The following is a 19,930-nucleotide window of genomic DNA, read 5'->3' as shown; positions in this document are numbered from 1 at the left end:
CAACGAGCTATGACCGGACCAGAGGGTCCAACGAGCTACGGGACTGGAGGGTCCCGCTGAGACACGTCGACCGGAAGGTCATATTATAGCCTCGAGTGGCGTATATGTTGTATGCGGTATTTTGGGGAACTCATTAAGCATTTATGCTTACAGTTGTTGTGTTATGTGTTTCAGGTACTAGTGATGAGCGCGGGAAGGCGTCGGCATGATTCGTACACACTTATGGAGTTTATGTTTGAGATTCTGGGGAGATGTTTTGTGATGATGACAATTGATACAATATGTTTTGACAATATTTTATGAGTAAATGTATGTTTTAAAAATGAAAAATTGTTTGAAAATTTACGTTGTTACAAAAGGTATGTTTCTAACTTGGTTTTATTTATAGAAATCGAGTTTTTTTGTAGGCTAGATTAGGGTTTGCAAGCCTTGGATAATTATTACATGTACAACTAGAAAAACTAGATCCAATCATTAGGGTTTGCATGTACACCATAGGATTAATGTATTGCTCATAACCCAATAATTACTTCATCCTTATAAGTCTGATAAAAAAATCTTCATTCTCATCCTTATTTTTCTTGATTTTTGTAGTTAAGAAAGGGAAAACATCTTCAACAAATTTAGCATCCCTTGAAGTGATTGATTTTTTGCTGTCAATGTTGAAAACTTTGTAACCCTTTTGGCCTTGAGGATATCCAATGAAGACACCTGGTCTTCCCCTTACTTCGAACTTGTCTCTATTAGTCTTTATGTTTCTAACATATATAAGACATGCAAACACCCTCATGTGCTCATAACTAGGTATCTTCCCAAATAACAATTCAAATGGGGTTTTAAAACCAATTACCTTGGAGGGTAGTCAGTTAATTATGTAGGTAGATGTCATGATGCATTCACCCCATAACTTGATTGGCAAGTTTGCTTCGAATCTCAGTGCTCTAGGTATCTCAAGTAAATGTCGATGTTTCCTTTCAACGTCCCTATTTTGTTGTGGGGTATGAGGACACGTGGTTTCAAGAATAATTCCTTGTTGTGCATAAAATTCAATCATTGAGCTTGATGTGAATTCAACCCCATTGTCACTTCTTATTTTCTTAACATTTTTACCAAACCGAGTTTTGACCATTTTGCAAAAATTCATTAAATAATTGCTTGTTTCATATTTGTGCCTAATGATATATACCCATACCCCTTTACAAAAGTCATCAACAATGGTGAGAAAATAATGTGCCCCGGATAAAGATGGTGTATGGTAGCTTCCATGTATATCACAATGTATAAGATCAAAACACTCACTAGTTTTAATCGAACTATCAGAAAAAGGTAAACGAGTATGCTTAGCATTAACACACGAATCACAAACTATGTTTTTCAATTCAGAAGTAAAATTAGCTAAAAAATCTACTTGATGTAATTTCGCTTCGGAAGCATGTCCTAATCTCTTATACTAAACAGAAGTATCTGTTGTAATTCTTGTAGCCTTCTCTATTGTTTAAGCCATTCGATAGAGACCTTTGTCACATTGACTCGTGCCAATAAAGCTCCTCGTCCATAAGTATTGTGTAACAAGAAATCAGGAAAAACGTCACATAACAATGAAGATCATTCATCAAACGACTAACAGAAAGGAGGTTGCAATTAAATTTTGGAATGTATAACACTTTGGCAATTTTAATCCCATTAGGTAAAGTTGAGATTCCTTTTCCTTCCACTGGAACATAATCATCGTTGGGTATGACGACGAGTGCTTCGTTGTTGCAATTTATCTTGTCTTCAAGGAGATGATGATTTCTGATCATGTGTTCCATTGCACCTGTGTCAAAAACCCATGATTTACTTGTATGTATTTTACCTGCCATGTTAGCCATATTGACATTTCCTTCATTAGAAAAGTGTTTGATCAATTTCTAGTACTGCTCACTCGTGAGTCCCGGTATGGGGCTTGATTCTGTATCATCCAAGGCTGCCTTGGGTTATCCTTTTGCTTGGCCACCATTTGGGGGTAGCCAATCTTCTTGAAAGAACCATCTTTGTTGTGCCCATTCTTCCCACAGAAGGTACAATGTTCTTTCGTTGTGTTTTTGACTTGTTGTGTGTTCGAGTCATTCGTCACTTCACGATGATTCTGCGCATAACTTTGAAAGGCAGTCGCTTCCTGTATTGGTTTCTTTGTAGCTGTAATGGCTCTTTGTTGTTTATTGTAGCACCTGGTTCCTGGTACGTAAATCTTATTTGAGTAATTTCCATTTTTAGCCTTGGACTCGGCGAGTCATAGGTCCGACTCGTCGAGTAGAGACGGGACCCGGGACATGTTTAAGTTGGCGACTCGGCGAGTCACCGCTGTTTGATGAAACCCTAAGTTTCAGGGGTTTGCACCCTATTTAAGCCCTCACTTCCGCCCCAAGCCAGCCCCCTTCACCCTCAAGAGCTCTCTATACGTTCTAACCCCTTGTTCTTGTGAGTTTGAGGCCTTTTGTGTGTTTTCTTGAAGATTTTGAGAAGGAAGAGGAGTAGATCAAGAGGAAGGGAAGGAAGTCAAGCATCTTCGTGTTCTCTCAGTAATTTCTTGGAGGTATAACTCGTTTTCCCTCTGTTTTTATGCTTGTTACTCCATTAAAGTCCTTCTTGAGCCCTTCCCCAAGCTTGCATGTGCAATATAATTCGTAATAAGCTGATTGGCCTCTAGATCTAGGCATGGTTGAGCTCCAGGAGCTCAGATCTACTGCCTTTATGGACCCATATTGCATGAAGATCCTAGATCCACTCATTTGGTGCATTTTGAACCCTAAAACTCTCATTGGTGAATATCTACACGTAAAGTTGGAAACTTTACGTGTTATTCATGCTCTAGGAACCCAGATCTGTGGATAGCATAAGTTGGATTCAAGCAGAATCCAGCATACAGTGATTGCATGGTAACGAATCGGCGAGTCGTTCATCTGACTCGGCGAGTCTGCTCGCGAGTCTCCCAATTTATCCCCTTTTCGTTGTTTGAGTGGGAGTAGTGAGTCACGGGGTGTGACTCAGTGAGTTGGAAGCCAAACTCATCCATGGAGGAACTCGGCGAGTTCAAGGCAATCTCCTTAGATCAAGAACAGACTCGGTGAGTTGTTCATACAACTCGGCGAGTCGCAGCATATGTGTTCTTCGGATGAAGATGAACTCGGCGAGTTGTTTATACAACTCGACGAGTAGGATGAAGGACTTGAACCTCAGTTTAGAAGGAGAACTCATCGATTCAACGTCTAACTCGATGAGTAGGGACGGGATTCAGGGCAATCGATTGGATAGGGACTTGGCGAGTTGGAGAGCCAACTCGGCGAGTCGGGTCAACTGAAAGTTGACTCTGACTTTGACTTATGACATGATCAGGGGTAAAATGGTCATTTTACCCAAAGGACAGTTAGCAGTGATTGATTGAGTATGTTGTGGGAATTGCAGCCGGAGGATTTCCAGAGCAGCAGCAGCAGCAGTAGGCAGTCAGTTCCCGACCAGATCAGCAGCTACTTCGAGGTGAGTTACCTTCCAGTAGCGGTGGGTCTACGGCCACAATGTCGGCCCACCAGTAGGAGTTGCATGTGGATGATTGTCTCCGTGATATTCATCTAGGGTTACTACTACATGTGCTATGTTTATGTGCTAGTATAATATGATGCTATGTGTTAGTGGCAGTAGGGGAGATAGTCCCCAAGATAACCGGTCGATAGGGCCGAAGGGGTAGTTATACCCAATCATGCTAGATAGATTCCGATATTGTGGTACATGTTATGTGGTAGTAGTAGAAGGAAGAAGTAGTCTCCAGTACCCGGTCGGGAGGACCTAAGGGGAGGCCAGCACCCAGATATGCTAGGTAGTATCCGGTCGAGAGGACCGAAGGGGGAGGCCAGCACCCAGGTATGCTAGGCAATATCCGGTCGAGAGGACCGAAGGGGTAGGTTGGGCACCCAGATATGCCTGACAATATATGTATGTTATGTGATTATTATGGTATGTGGTATAGTGGGGGAACTCACTAAGCTTTGTGCTTACGTTTTTCAGTTGTTGTTTCAGGTACCTCTTCAGCCAAGGGGAAAGAGCAGGCGCGGTAGCGGCTCATCACACACACTCTTGTTTCCGCAGTTATGAGTTTATTCTGGGATTGACACTCTGATATTCTGGTTGTTTAAATGTTATGGATTTCAATTTGGTTTTCGATGTGAAATGGTTTAATCAAACAATGTTTTAATTATTAATGTTTTCTAAGTAATGTTTTATAACGAAATTTTTGGACATGAAAACTGGGTCGTTTCATTTATCTTCAGAAACAAGATGATAAGTTGTTCCTATTATAGGAGTTGGTTTTGAAGCAAGATTTTGAGTTTTTATGGTGGAAAAGGCGCTATGAAGACCCATTAGAAATTCTTAGTCTTTCCTTTTATTTAGTTTCATTCAATATTTTCCCAAGTTTACATGTGCACTTTGGAGTCGGAGACACATACTGAATTCCCTCCCAATCCCTCACACTTTAGTGTAGTAAGCCGATATTGAATTATCGTCTTGCTGATTCGTGGTGAGGGCTTATTTCAATTCATATGCATGGGGGCACTTTCTTTGCCAAGTCGCTCTTCAAGATCACCCCACATCTTCACTGTTGTGTTCGTGTATTTAACACTCGATCTGAGCGTATTTTCCATCGTTGTGGTGAACCTGCCCTTGATCATAGCATCATAACGCATCCACCTAATGTAATAAGGGGAATCGCCTTCTAGTAGTTTGATTATCCCATCTATAAAACTCATCTTGTTCTTTGTAAATATGAAATTCTTCATCTCTTGAGACTAGTCTCCATAATTCCCGTCAGTGAGAACATCGTTTACATGCATCTGCCTTGGGATACTCAGATGCATGTATGTAATATGGCGGGTTTATGTCAATACGATCATATTTTCTTTGGTTTTGGATTTGCCTACGTCATCTCCTCCTATGGTGGCGTCACTGCTTTAGGTTTTGTCCTGCCACTACAAGGAAAAAGGCAATTAGCGACAAAAAAAGTCGTCGGTAAAGAGCCCAACTGTCACCGGTAATACAAATAGCGGCGACACATCGCCGATAATAAGTCGCCGCTACTGCTCTATCGCTATTGATCATATTGTCACCGCTAGAGAGAATTGTCACCGCTAGAGAGAATTGTCACCGCTGATGATACAGTCGCCAGTAATAAGTCATGTCGCCGCTAATGACTTAGTTGCCGGTAATGCCACTGTCGCCGGTAATAACGTTTTTCGTTTTTTTTAATCATCGATTTTGGGTATAAAAGACCAATACATAAAAACGTTTAAAAAAGAAAAAAAAATTACATAACAACATCCGATTAAATACCAAATATTGTTATAATTAATTCCATACCCAATACAACCAAAAGTTTTACAATTCTAACAAGTACCAAAGTAAGTTTTACAATTCTAACAAGTACCAAAGTAAGTTTTACAATTCTAGCAAGTACCAAAGCGTGACAACAAATGTAACATACAAAAATTTAGCTCCTCCCTACATACCATCAGCTTCGTTCCCATGGTTTCCTCCTTAATTATTTTGTGATTGAAAAAAGGAATAAAGCTCCTCTCTACATGCCAGGTCGTTGAGCATTGCCTGAAGATTTTCCAACTACATAATAAATAACAACATATATAAACTTATAAGTTAAATTATCAAACATAAACAAAACTACCAAAGTACATTGCTATTTTTAAACTAAGACAAAAATCCAAAGTACATTGTTATTTCTTGCACTTGGGACAAAAACCCAATTAGCAATTAACCACCACAAAACCAAAATTACCAAATCAACATGCATTTTACGATGCCAAAGTACATTGTTATTTTTAAACTAAGACAAAAGCCAAAGTACATTGCTAATTCTTGCACTTGGGATAAAAACGCAATTTCCAAAGCTTTTAGCAAATAATCACCACAAAACCAAAATTACCAAATCAACATGTATTTTATAATGCCAAAGTACATTGCTATTTTTAAACTAAGACAAAAAACCAAAGTACATTGCTAAAGGTATGATTTCTTGTAGTGTGGAAGATCTGATCGATCCTGATACCATGAAGAATTTGGTAAACAAGAAATCTTACTCTTTCATTAATTGATTCTGAATATAAATACAAATCCATAGTTGGAAATAGGGAAAGGATAACAACTGAAAAGGAAAATGTAATAACAAATACTACGAGATAATTACAAATCTTTTAATTCTTGAATCACAAAATTTTATTCAACAAATTAAAATGCATATTCTTGTCATGATAAATGTTCAAAAAGTTGTTATTTTGTGGTAGTCGGCTTTGATTTTGGTAAAAATCCTCTTTAATAAATAAAGGTTTTTTTTGCCACTTGTCAATCTCTCATGAATTTTGACACTTGTCATTTTGTGGTATTTTTGAATAAATGTTTTTTTTCCATTTGTCATTTTCTCATTTTTTTTTATTTTTCTTAATTAACACATCATATTTACACCATAATTAATAATTGCCTCAATTGAAAATAACCAATAAATTACAATATTACAACTCATAAAGTATTTAATATATTTCATTTTAAACTCAAAATTTAAATTTTAAATTTAAATGAATTTTTGTTTAAACCTTCGTATTTTTTTTGTTTTATCCAACCCGTATAACATACGGATCTCACAACTACTCTCACAACTAGTGTTTTATTAATAAAATTTGATATCATCGACATTTAGACTCGCTCACAAATATGGTTTGATATGAAACATCCAAAAGAAAACCTCGTACATATTACTAAACATTCGCAAAAAAAGAAAAAGAAACGAAAGAGCAAATTTGAATTGGAAATCTTATTGTAAAACCTATAAGAAAACTAGCAAAAGGCAAGAAGTTCAGGGTCACTTTGTACAATGTCCATGTCTTGATTTCCCAAACACACGAGTGCTTCAATACCATCTCCGTTCGGAGCATCCATCAGAATAAAGCTATCTTTTCTTAGATCTCCAGCATGGGTTGCTTGTATGGGCTTTCCCCACCCAAAATCAATATCATATGCAGAATATCCACACAAGCTTGAACAGATATAAACGGCAGCATGTTTTTTTAGGTCTTCTTCTAAATCTTTTTCCAACAGAATACCAAAGGCAGTTTCGATATTTCTTATCGCTTGAAATTGCATCTTTTGTTTCCTGAGCTCACTGATGAACGACTTCGGGTTCATTTCACTTTCGTTCTTTGTAAGAATCTCCATGGGTAAGACAAAATTTCCAATAGTCTTCGCTGGAAGCTTCTCGATCATATTGCTTCTTAGGTTTATTATATGGCCAACACCAGTGCGTTTGAAAGAGCCTGAGTTCTTTTTCTTAGCTGCTGCCACTGAACACTTGTAAAGTAGCCAAGTCAAAACTTCGACTCGAGTAGGGTTCGTGATGGGTTCTCCAGATTCTGCAGTCATGGCTTTGACTTCGAGTTTAAGCTCGTTTATCTTTGAGTTGGGGAACACGAAGCTTCTTGTGACACAATCATCCGATCTCTCAAGGACTAACCCCTTAGAATTTACGTTCATGTATTGAAACTGAATAAACTCGGGGTCAGTGATGATTTCATGTTTCTTCGCTGTTGACCCAAATCGTGTTATTTTAGCCCAATCATTCAGGAAATGAAACAAACTACTTCCATCTGCAACCTTGTGGGATAACGATACTGCCACTGCTACTCCTCCACATTCAAAATGGTTGACCTGAACCTCCAATGGTGTCACTTCATCGCTTTGAAGATCTTGATCATCTCCACGGTTGGAGTTATAATTTACTAGACCATGTGGAAAGAATTGGTCAAGATCTTCACGCTTTGAGTTTTGAAGGAAATCCGAGAGCGTTGTATCGATAGTTGCTTCAAGGAACTCTGCTCCATTATCGTTGCAATTTACATAGGATGGTGACACTTTCGCGTTAATCCTACCAGCAAAAGGGTAGTACTTTGTTAACGTTTGTGATAAAGAGTTCTTGAGGTCAAGAGTTGTTTTATCACGATATATACCGGTGTTTGGATAGAATGTAATTATTGGTGCAAATAGGGTGGGTACGATTTGATCTATCAATGAAAGATTGTAAGTTTTGAGATGGGAAGGGGTTGGAGAAGAGGGTTTGATGATTTCTCTTGAGACTATTGTGTGAAGCTGCCTTCTACTAAATCGTATCAGGTTGCCAATCATCACCATCTTCGAAAACAAGAATCTAATCACGATTATGAAGAAGGCAAGTATTAATGATATAGCATAAGTTAATGTGCAAAGTACGAATATTTAAGGAGGGAGGTGATTGTCAAATTGGTAACTCCCACAAATGGTGGTGTGGATGAGACTGTTAGTGATGGTCAAATTATTGCATGTCATCTTAAACCATTTTTAAATTGAAAAAATTGGCAACTCCCTAGTCAACAAAGTGAAGCTTAGACTTGGAGGGTACAACTCTGGAAATATTCAAAGTGAAGGTAAGACACGGGTAAAAATTGATATATTCAAATCATAAGTTTGGATAACGGAAAGGGAAAACACAATGTTTTAAAAACTTATTCGAACCGGTTGTGAACAAGACTCAGGTAAATGAATGGTTCAATTTACCTGGTTTTATACCAATTTCTAGACCAGATAACCTGATGGTTTCTTCAAAAACTGTGTTGAACCAATGTGATCATGAAAAACCGTTTGAACCGGTTTATTAGATTTAGATAATTAGAGTTCATTTAGTCCGTTAAAAACAACTCATTTCTAAAGCAAATTGAATAGTTCGGTTGATGTAAATCTTATGGTTATGCGTACTATTAATATTTAAACTTCTGAATCTTAAATTCATGGTGTATATATGTATACAGAAAAATAAAAATATATAAAATTCTAAAAATCGGATTGAACCGACAGTCGAACCGGAAATCAATTATCAAATCGGTTCAACTAAAAAATGTTTTTAAAAACATTGGGAAAAGGGCAAAATTTGGAAGTTTAAAATAAATAAAAAAAATAGAAATTTTACCAAGAAATTGAACAGGTTTGAAAAGAGACAAAACTGGAAATTTCAAGTCATTTCCTCGAATCTTGGAGGGCGAAATTGGAATTCTCAAAAGTCGAAAGGATACGTTGATTGCCGGATGTGGAACACCGGAACTCTTCTTTTCAAAAGATTGAACATTGAATTTTCTTACCGATTATATTAAAAAGAACATAAAATAAAAACGTCAATGAATCTTTTCTTTGAGAATATAAAATAAAAACATCAATGAATATTTTCTTTGTTTGACTTTATGAAAAAATAGACCATAATAGTTATAATTTTTTTTATATATTTTTGTTACAAAATAACCAAAAATAAAAATAAAAATAACTTATATAACTATGAATTTTGCAGATAGTATTTGCGAAAATTTATGTCGCCTCCGAATTTTTTGTTTTTCAAACCATGTGGTATTGGGATGTTGGCGACAAAAAGTATAACTGTTTGTGAATTTGACTTACCAAAATTTAACTTTACCTTTTAACATTAAACCTTTATAACTTTTTCATACAAAGTAATTTTGGGGTGTATTTTTTTTCATTGTGTTTTATGTTAACATATTAGATCAATCAAAGAAGGTGCATTGATGCTCTAGCGATGGAATTGTCACTTTATTCTATGTTAAGAGTGTTTGGCAAAACATTACTCTTATGCTCCTGTGGTACCTTGGCATCATCTTATTTGGTTTAGTCAGAACATCCTATGTCATGCTTTCACCCATTGGGTTGCTATTAAGGGGCGATTAAAGATGAAGGACAAAATTTAAACATGGGATCCTTATGTGGATGCTACTTGTGGTTTTTGTAACTTTGAATTGGAATCTTAGAATCACCTTTTCATAAAATGACGGTGTATTCTAGTGATTGGGTTGTCCATGATTCTTTGGAAGAGATTATTACCCACCTCCAAAATATCCTCAAAGGGAAAGGTATATGGATCATTATCATAAAACTTATTCTCACGAGCACTATCTACCATATCTAGAGAGAAAGATACAATCTCTTGTTCAAGAGAATTGGGAAATTTAAAGACATTATATCCCGTAACACTTTTTAAGAGATTAAATTGAAACTCTTAGACCTTCGATACATTTACTCTTCTAATGTATCTAAAGTCCGTGAGATTTGGAGTCTGACTGAGATTAATGTGGAATATCTCATCCTTCATTATTTCTATTAATTATGATGTTGTAACTGTTATTGTTGATAATTCTTGTGAGATTTCGTTACCATACTTTGTATTTTTCTAGTTATTCATGCAATTTTGGTAGATTTGGGCACCAACAACATAGATGTCACTGCCTATTCTGTCACAAAGCTACTGTTAGGCAAGCTGATTATGGGTAGATTTTTTATAGTTTTGCTAGTCCTCAACATATCCGCTCCATGATCTGCATTATTGTGTTTTAAATCTCATTGGGCATTTGTCTTATTTGAAATGTGAAATGTCCAACTATTTCTAGTACATTGTTGATGTTTGGCTTATTAGCTGTTGTTTACACTAGTTTAGATACTCTTCTAGTTGTTTTGGGGCCAAGTATCATGTATTTTCTTTTTCATTTTTTAATCCATGTAGGTTAAGCCCGGCCCAATACTTGGGTGAGATGGGCTAAGGTCCAAGGCAACAAAATATGAAGGGCAGTAAATAATAATGTATATATCAATTTGGCCCAAATGATTTAGACCAATAGAGATGATCTATGTTCTCTCGATACAGACCGGAGTATCGAGGCACGACGAGGGCATGACTCGAAGCTAGAGATGTTGTCAACATTTGTGATTGGCTTAATGCCTAGAAAAATGAGCTCTGGAAATCGAGGAGTCAACTACTTCTCTAAATCGATTGACTCTCAACCTCAAAAAAGAGAAACAAAACATACAAGCCTTTGGTTTTATAAATAGGGAAATCTACAAAAAAAAAAAGTCTCAAACTTTTGGGAAAAGTTTCAATAATGTCCTAAAAGTTTTTTTTTTAACAGAAAAGTCTCAATTATTTAACATTTTGCCCAAATTAACAAAAAAATCATTTTTTATATTTGAACAACAAATGATAGATTATATGATTTTTTCAAAATAATGAGACTTTTTTGTTCAAAAAAAATTAAGACTTTTTTTGAAACTTTTTCCAAAAGTTTGGGACTTTTTTTGTAGATTTCCCTTTATAAATATACGACTGAGGTTTGATTTTTCGAAGTTGGAAACCCCATACTTGGAATTCGTCGGTTCGAAGCCTTCAGTTAAAAGGATCTATTTATTTGTCTATTCTCCAATTTCTGATTCCCGTTTTATTCAAAATATATCAGTTTTGTTCAAAATATGCTATCTTATTCTTCTGATTCTAGAGTTGTGGTTTGCTTCAAGAATAGGACTGTAGCCTATAGGAGTTCGAATTTGTGCTGAAATTTTGACTTCGAAATCAAAAGTTCACAGTTCTGAATTTTATGATGTATACCTTTTCAGTTTCTTGAGTTTTGTAATTTGTTTTTCTGATTAGTAATTATCTTCGTGATTATTAATTTTGATTGAAGGTATAGCACCCATCTTTGATTTTCGTCTTGAGATTGAAGTATTGGATTTTGATAACTCAAGGAGATGACCACTGGGGCATTGATGTAATTTCTTAGTTGAAGCTTGGATGCTATATAGTGTTTTGACATTTTGTTGTTTTTGATGATAATTTCCCTTATGTTAAAATTTAAATGGTTTTTATGTTTTGAAAATTGCCAAATTGATTGAATATGTGTAATTAGGATTTTGTAATTGCATAAATTCTTGAAATTTTGAACATGTTTGCGAAATACTGGTCTATTTATAAACTGGTTTGCAACATACTCATGTTTGATTGTGAATTTGTGAGTAACTAGATTATGACCTGCGTTAAACGCGGGAAACATAAGTTAAAATACATATTACATTAATAGGTGGCATTGTCTTAGGTGAAATTTTAATAAAAAATGTTAGTTAGATTCAGTTTTAGACTTTTTGAACCAAACTTATTAAATAAAAATATTTAATATTTATATTAGAGCAATTTGGTTTTTTAATACAATAATTTATAACATAAATGATCCACATGATCTTTGTTTTATAACAACATGATGCGACTTCTTGATTAAAACATGTTGTGTTGTAGCTTTATGAATTGACTTTGTCCGGTGTACCAGAACATTAAATTCTGTAAAACCAAAAGCAACAATAATTTGTTATATGTACCAGAACATTAAATTCTGCAAAGAAATTCGGTAAACATTACAGTTTAAGTGCAGCGTCATAACCATAAACATCATATTTAGATATTTTAATTTGGTAAATTTATAAAGTATATTTTCCTTATAAGAATTAAAATATGATTTTTCAAACTACACCCAATCACATATACATATCTTCTAATCAAAGAAATTATTACAAGAAAAAAAAACATGTTATGAACAAAAATATAATATTAGTTTCATAATTTGCCAAAGGTCAACATTAATAAATAATAATGAATTTTCACAAATCTTGCATTTTGGTCACTGCATCCAACTAACAAATGAAATTCAGTTTAGAGGATTGATTCAAGAAGTGCATCCATGACTTCGTGGAGCCAAATTTGGGGAAATGCTAAGAACTACCAAGATATGAAGGAACAGTCTATGAGGCTACAGCTAGTTTCGGGAGGGCAATACAAATTCAAAATCGTTAGCACATATCTTTCCTACCTGCTTCAATTATTAAATTTAGATCAAACTTGTAAAAATCAAATTACAAAAAAACCCAAATATATAACCTAGCAATCCAACAACATATTTTCATAAATAAATATCACAAATCCACAATTTATACTTTATATAATATTCTTAAATTATATCTTACTTTTTCATCTTTAATGGTTACTAACACCTCTTTCTGCCTTATTGTTGTTACAGGCATGTATATAAAAAACAAGAGAAAGAACTTTAGAGAACGAATGTTGATAGAGTGATCCTTCATTGAAAACGCAGCAAAATTATTCAAAGAGCCGCTAGGATTCTTTTATAGAACGCTGGAAGATCTGTATAGTGATAACCGGTGTAACTTCTATGAAAACGCACCATTTAAAGTAACAGTTATGATTAATGTAAGTGAAAAATCATTTGGAATACTTACCAATTGTGATTGTTTCTACTTGAATGTAAACATTAACATTCTTGTAGAGAAATAGAACTTCAAATGAATCCTACATAGCCAAATCAACAAACATGACAACACAAAAAGAAGCCTAAATTGATATATAACCAATTAGGTTTTGTTGAACAATTTTTTCAATTTATCAAAATTTTATTTTATTACAAACCTATATGAGTAATCAGTAATCTTAAGCAAGTGAAAGAAGTAATTGTTAATTTAAAGCTAGTAAAAAAATACAATATTGTGAAATTGCTTATAATTTGCATGTTTGCTTATTGTCCTGGAGGTACCCAACCACTTGGACATGTATGATTATTTGATTAATAAGTGCATTAATTACATTATAGAATATGAAATTTAACAATTGTTCAAATTCATTTACACTTGATTTATTAATAGAAAATTAACAAATTTATAGTCATAAAAGTATGCTTAATTCAACAATTTTTTATCAACATTAGTAGAAAACCGAGTTTCTTGAAGAAACCAATCAAATACACAAAAATGATATAAATAAAAAACAAAGAATTGAGCCAATAACATTTGAAGATCATGTCATAAAGGTATGACCAATATAATCTTTTTAGCACTTTTCAATATAGTCATGGTTAATGTTTTCTCATCTTCAAGATGATAAATACAAGTGAGTAGAGAAAACAAATTCATAAGCATAAAAGTATGCTTAATTCAATAAATTTGTTATCAAAGTTAATGAAAAATATTTTTTTTCGAAATACTCAATTATTAAGCATGTAGGATATTACCACTAAGGTATTTAGAGTTTTGCATCATCCTCAAGCTTTAATACAAACATCAACTATCAACTAATGCTCATCGCTTTCAAGTAAAATTCTGTGCAATTTAAACTTAAATATAGTAAATATAATCAATATCATTATAAAAAATGGTAAGTTTAAGAATAAATACATACAATTATTGAGTTAGATAGTTGGAAATCGAGCAATTATAATTTAACATGTATCAAACCGATTATTACTTTCAAAACTTGAGGTATTTACTATATTAATAAGATTTAAATTCAAGATGACTGTTTTTTCCTTGATGAATTTTGGTACCATCGATCTACACTGAGAAAGAAATAGAATAATTATGAAGATATATCATGTTGATTTGCAAACATATAGGATAACCAGTGCATAAATTACAGCTTTAAATTTGCAGAGGATTTAAATTTTGAATTTTGAATTTTATTTTAGGGATAGAGGAAATTGGTGAAGGTTTGAGCGGAAACATTAATGGACAGCGTGTTTGACCAAACATTGGTCAATATGACATAAGCAATTTGATCTAAGGGTGGAAAATGTATAAGCGAAACACAATCAAAAGTCTTTATTGCTTTAGATGATTGAATAAAGTTTCTCTTTTAGACATAGATCTCAATCTTCTATTTAGTAAATATAAACGTCTTAGTCTTCGTCTCTCTCTAGCATTATTGTAATGAGTTTTGTTATTTAAATCTATAAAATTGTATGATATCATTAATATCTAAAAATAATAATATTTCAATGGTAAATATTACTAATAAATTTATAAATAGTTTCATAAGAAATATAAATAATTGTTTTATAACGGTTAAAAGATTTATAAAAGTTTACAATTTCCTAAAAAGTGGTAATTTTCTAATATTTATATTGAGGTTGTAATGAATAACATTGTAACAATGTTGAAATATTCACATTCAAACGAAATAATAGAGTAAAATATGATTAAATTTTTAAATTCATCTGAGTTTAAACCTAAAAGAAAAATAGATGAATAATTCAACATTTCATAAAACCCAAAATGTATTCAACTAATCAAAATTCTAACCAAAAAACGAATAGTATGAAATAAAGTCATAAAAAATTAAACCCCAAAACCAAATAGTATGTCAACAAAATATGAAATGAATAATATTCAAATCACTCAACTACTCAAACAAAATCATGAAAATCATATATTATTTATCTTGCTTTGGAATTAACAATTTTGGCTTGCCTTCTCTAGAAGTACAATTTGTCATTGATGTTGATGGTCGTTTGTTTGAGGACATGGTTGTCGTATTATCAACATCGTAAACATCTTACTGGTTGCGTTTTAATTCTTCATGTCCATATATTTTTTTAAAGGATGTCCACTTAGTAGTGGACTTGTTGCAGTGTTTTTATCAAGATTCGAAGCGGGTGTAGCATTATCACCAGTAAACAAAACAACATCCTAAATGTAGAAAATAAATTCATATGTCAATCTAAAAGTTAATAATATTTTAAAATTTCGTTTTTTATATTTAGTTATATTATATTTAAAACCTTCTAATTTAATGTGTCTTGAGATCCGACTTCTGCCAATAAAACATTAAACGAATCAGATTTCAGCGCCTACATTTGTAGTGCATAGAAATATGTTAGTTGGTTAACAGAAATATAAAAAACGAAATTTAGTAAGTGTAATGTTTGTACTATTTTTCGTAAAAGAATGTTTCCTGTTCGATGTTAATTTTTTTTTTCCAATTCAACAATGATTGTATTATCAACAGTGATGTTTGAGATTGCATAACCGTCAACTTTGTTCTTCAAACTATTATGTGAAATTTGAATTTGAACACCAACTTTTTATCGAAAAGTACATTAAAAGCAAATGGATAAATTTCCATATTATCCTCCTAAAAATTAAAAAAAATGGTTATAAAAATAGATAGACAAAAGGTAAAAAATTAGTTTTATATAAATAAAGTTAATATCGATAACCTCATTAAACTTTTGAAGCAACTCTTGTGCGGTTTTTTCCAGAAGTTTCTTTGTGTCACGATCAAATAACGTAAGTGACACCACACCGGTAAATTCTTGTACTTGAATGTCGATTTTGAAATTAAAGTCATTGATATAAACAAATACAATAATATAAAATTAGAAAATTTAACTAAAGAGTATAATAATATGCATAAAATAATTATTGAAAAACTTCGAACAAGATATATGTATTGGTTCATGCAAGTTGAAGTGTAACAATAAAAAAACTTCTTCATCTTGCTTTTGGTCCGTTCCACGAGTTTTGTCATCATACGTTAAAATGACTTTTATAGCTTTCTCTTGACAAACATAGGTCAGCATATTAAAAATATAAATATAAAGGATATAATTTCGTTTCTATAACTAAATGAATGAAACTAATATACTTAAAGTAGATTGGTTAATTTTTTTCATGACCTCTCAACAGAAATACAGTAATAACAAGTAATAAGAACAATGTAAATACAAGAAATTGTAGAAAAAGAAGGAGGACATGGTAAAGAAAGAACCTAGAAAAAAAGATTATAGAATAAGACCGTTGAAGAAGAACACTGAAAATCATACGACTCAATCCAAAATCGTAAGAAGGACAACTTTAATGTAATCGTATATATAGGTTGTTTTCAATAAGGAAATCATTATCTTCCAAAAAAAATAGTATCCTAAAATATTATCTTGGAGATTTTCGTTTATTCATCTGGAAAAAATTATATCATTTATATTGAATTAAAATTTCAAATTAATTGACTTGTTTAATTAATGAGTTTTAAATTCAAAACCATTATCTCAAATTGATTTATTTTACATGGGATATATCGAGAGATAAATTATAAATCATATTGACTTTATTTTTGACTCTTAAATATTTTTCTAATTTAATAGGATTAGATTATATTTTATAGGTTAATAACCAAATAATTGATATGCTTATTTAATGGGTTTTTTCAAAATAAAATAATTAAATAAAACTAAACGGGTTTGAATTTTGAAGTCAGAAACTATAAATAAGAGAGTTAAATTAGTAACAATATTAATTAGAGAAACTAATATTTCGTATATAAATAGAATGATATGTTGTAATTGATAATGTAATTATTGAATTTAAAGATTCTATAATTAAATATAATTGTGTTTGAATTTTATTTGATGATGATGTCAGCAGTCTAATCTAATGGTGGAAAATATATGATTGAAATGCAATCAAGGATCGTGATTACTTCATTGATGAATTAAGAGTTCTCTTTTGATAATATTTAAAGATTTGTCAAATGCTAGTCAAGTATTTGTAAATTTGTTTTTTAAATATTCATATATTACAGTGTATTTGTGAATTGTTTGCCAAAAGCCTAGTCTAGTGTATGTGAATTTATTTGTTAAATACCCATGTAATTGTGATATTCGATTATATACTGAACAAAAGTATCCGAATTTAACTGTCAAATTTGATGTTATGCTCCCAAATACTAGCTGTCTAGCCAAGTAGTATTTGACCTTCTCTTCCGAAATACTAGTATGTCCGGGTTATAATTTATGCGATGATTTTGTTTGCTGATATCAGTTTATATTAAAATAATTTTGATTACCCAATATTAATTTTTATTGAGTAATTGATTATTTTTCATATGAGATAATTTTGATCGTCAAATTCCAGTTTCCATTAAAATAAAGGTTGATTGCCAAATACTAGTTTCTATTAAGTATTGATTATTTTCATATAATATTGATATCTTCTCTATTTATATGGATGTAGGTTATTTTTTTGCAATTTTTATTTGTATTTATATGGTTTTATTTTAAATAAAACATATATTATAATTTGTTTTATAATAGTCGTTACTTTGTGTTTGGTATATTGTACAATACAAATATAGGGGCATTATTATTTATCTCGTCATGGGCATAGAAAATCAATGAGCCTATACATATGATTGTAGTTATTAGGGAGAACGAAGTCGAGTTCAGTTTGGAAGTGGGTTGGGGCGGTACCGGCGGTATCGTCGAGTTGCGATTCTGAATAAGCAGCGGGTCAAGCAGGCTTAAAGTTATTCGATGTCAGGGTATGCCAACCCGTCGATGGCTCTAGTGTCTCTCTACTCTCTCTCATGTTTCAACACTTGTACAATAGGCTTCATCACTTATATTATACATAGTTTGTATGTTTTTAATTAGTTTATGAATAAATTTTGTATGTTTTTAATACTTTGTAAATTAGTTTTGTATATTTTTTTATTAGTCTGTGTTTATTTTAAAATTAAAAATTGAATGGGTTGAATGAGTTGAGAAAATATAGGGTTTTCATGACAAAGTAGCTTGTACTTTTTTAAAATATGCCTTATAAAACTAAGGAATTAAGGGTTTTTAATGTTTATCAAACAAATATACATATTGTCTTTAAATACAAAAGTGGCTTCTACAACATTTTAAAAAAAATATATAGATTAGGAGTAGTTTAAGAGTAATTTAGATTTACTTTTTATAAAAAAGATACATAGTGGTTTAGCATATATATCGTGTGTTGAATTTCTAAGGGTTATTGTCATTATAACCCAACAATTTTTTGTAAAATATTTTAAAAGGTCCTTGATCTTACTTATGTGCATTATAAGGGTATAAAGTCAATAACACTTTGTCATTTAGGCCATTTTCATGAAAGTGAAGGGGTCATTCGGTTTCTTGTTGTTGAAGTTTACTTTCACATTAAGAAAGCCAAATGTATTACATATGTATACATTGATGGGCATGTACATCCTAAGAAAACCCTAATAGATCACTTTGTATTCTCCTTCTTTACCCACTTCAATCCAAACAATCACTCGATATCGTTCTCTACAAACTCTAATCGAAGGGGACAACAACAAAACCAACAAAAATAAGAATCACTCTTATGTCTGTTGCATGCTTCATGATATTTGATTGGTGTAAAACACCTTCATGGAAAAAGAGAAGCACATCTCAACACCATCACAAGATCATTACTAGCGAACCTTACATAACTATAAGTATTGGTGGATCTACCATGAAACGAATGCATGTGATATCCAACTCCAGAAACCTTGTTTGGAACAAACATTATATCACGCCGCTAGCGCACCTTGTATCGTGTGTCGAAACTAGAGTTTCACGTGAAAGACAATAATATTTTAAAAGCATGTTTGATTTGAAACGTTGTCATATCTGCTGAGAGAATAATGTTGATATAGTTAATTAACTATGGGTTCCCGATAATTAGTCCTAGTTGTAAACCGGTAAAACCTAACATCGCTGTAATACGATTACAGATTAGATTCACCTATTGTGATGATCAAATCAAGGGAAAAAAATTGACATTGATAAGTTATTTGGCATGAAACATACTTATTTCCTAGTGAGACAAAGAGGGAATGTAACGTTGTATCAAGACACACACCTCCATGAGGGGCATTTACCGGTGATCGAATTGTACGGAGATAATACAATTTTCAAGTAGTGAGAGTGTTCGAAAGACAAATGTCATGCTATCTTGGAAGTTCATAATATGGTGCACATCGTTGAGTGGTAATTAACGAAAAGGTGAAGCTAGTTAAAGAACCTAGCAACCATTGCCAAGTGGTTGAAATGTAACTCTTATGAAATTGATGAACTACAAATCACAATAATGGTTTAGGGTTTTGTTGTTGGTTTGGGACGATAATATTTCACATAACAATCTCATATTCATTGATTATGTAGGAGGGAGTTATGCAAACTCACGATGAAAAACATGCAAGTTTTACAAACACTCTTTTGTCTAATGTGTTATCACCTCGATATGCAAACAATAAGCTTAGCATTGTCCATCAACAATAATACTAAAACATATTTTTTTTTGCAAGATTGTCGGAGATGGTAGGGCGTAGAACTATATTTTGAGATCACCGAAAGGGTGGTGTGGTATTTGAGTGATGTGGGGACGGTGGGTGGCAAAA

General features: G+C 32.7%; 1 protein-coding gene across 1 annotated transcript; it reads right to left on the bottom strand.

Moving 5' to 3' along the window:
- Positions 1 to 6,768: 6,768 nt before the first annotated feature.
- LOC145103278 (akuammiline synthase 1-like) lies at positions 6,769 to 8,292 on the bottom strand. The gene has a single exon (XM_079040830.1). The coding sequence runs from the start codon at positions 8,218 to 8,220 to the stop codon at positions 6,874 to 6,876; it is 1,347 nt and encodes a 448-aa protein (XP_078896956.1). The 5' UTR covers positions 8,221 to 8,292; the 3' UTR covers positions 6,769 to 6,873.
- Positions 8,293 to 19,930: the final 11,638 nt, after the last annotated feature.

The sequence above is a fragment of the Lactuca serriola genome, chromosome 4 (genome assembly GCF_051521515.1).
Source record: "Lactuca serriola cultivar US96UC23 chromosome 4, Lser_US96UC23_V15, whole genome shotgun sequence".
NCBI classification, from domain to species: Eukaryota; Viridiplantae; Streptophyta; class Magnoliopsida; order Asterales; family Asteraceae; genus Lactuca; species Lactuca serriola.
This window is presented reverse-complemented; position numbering and strand designations above follow the sequence as displayed.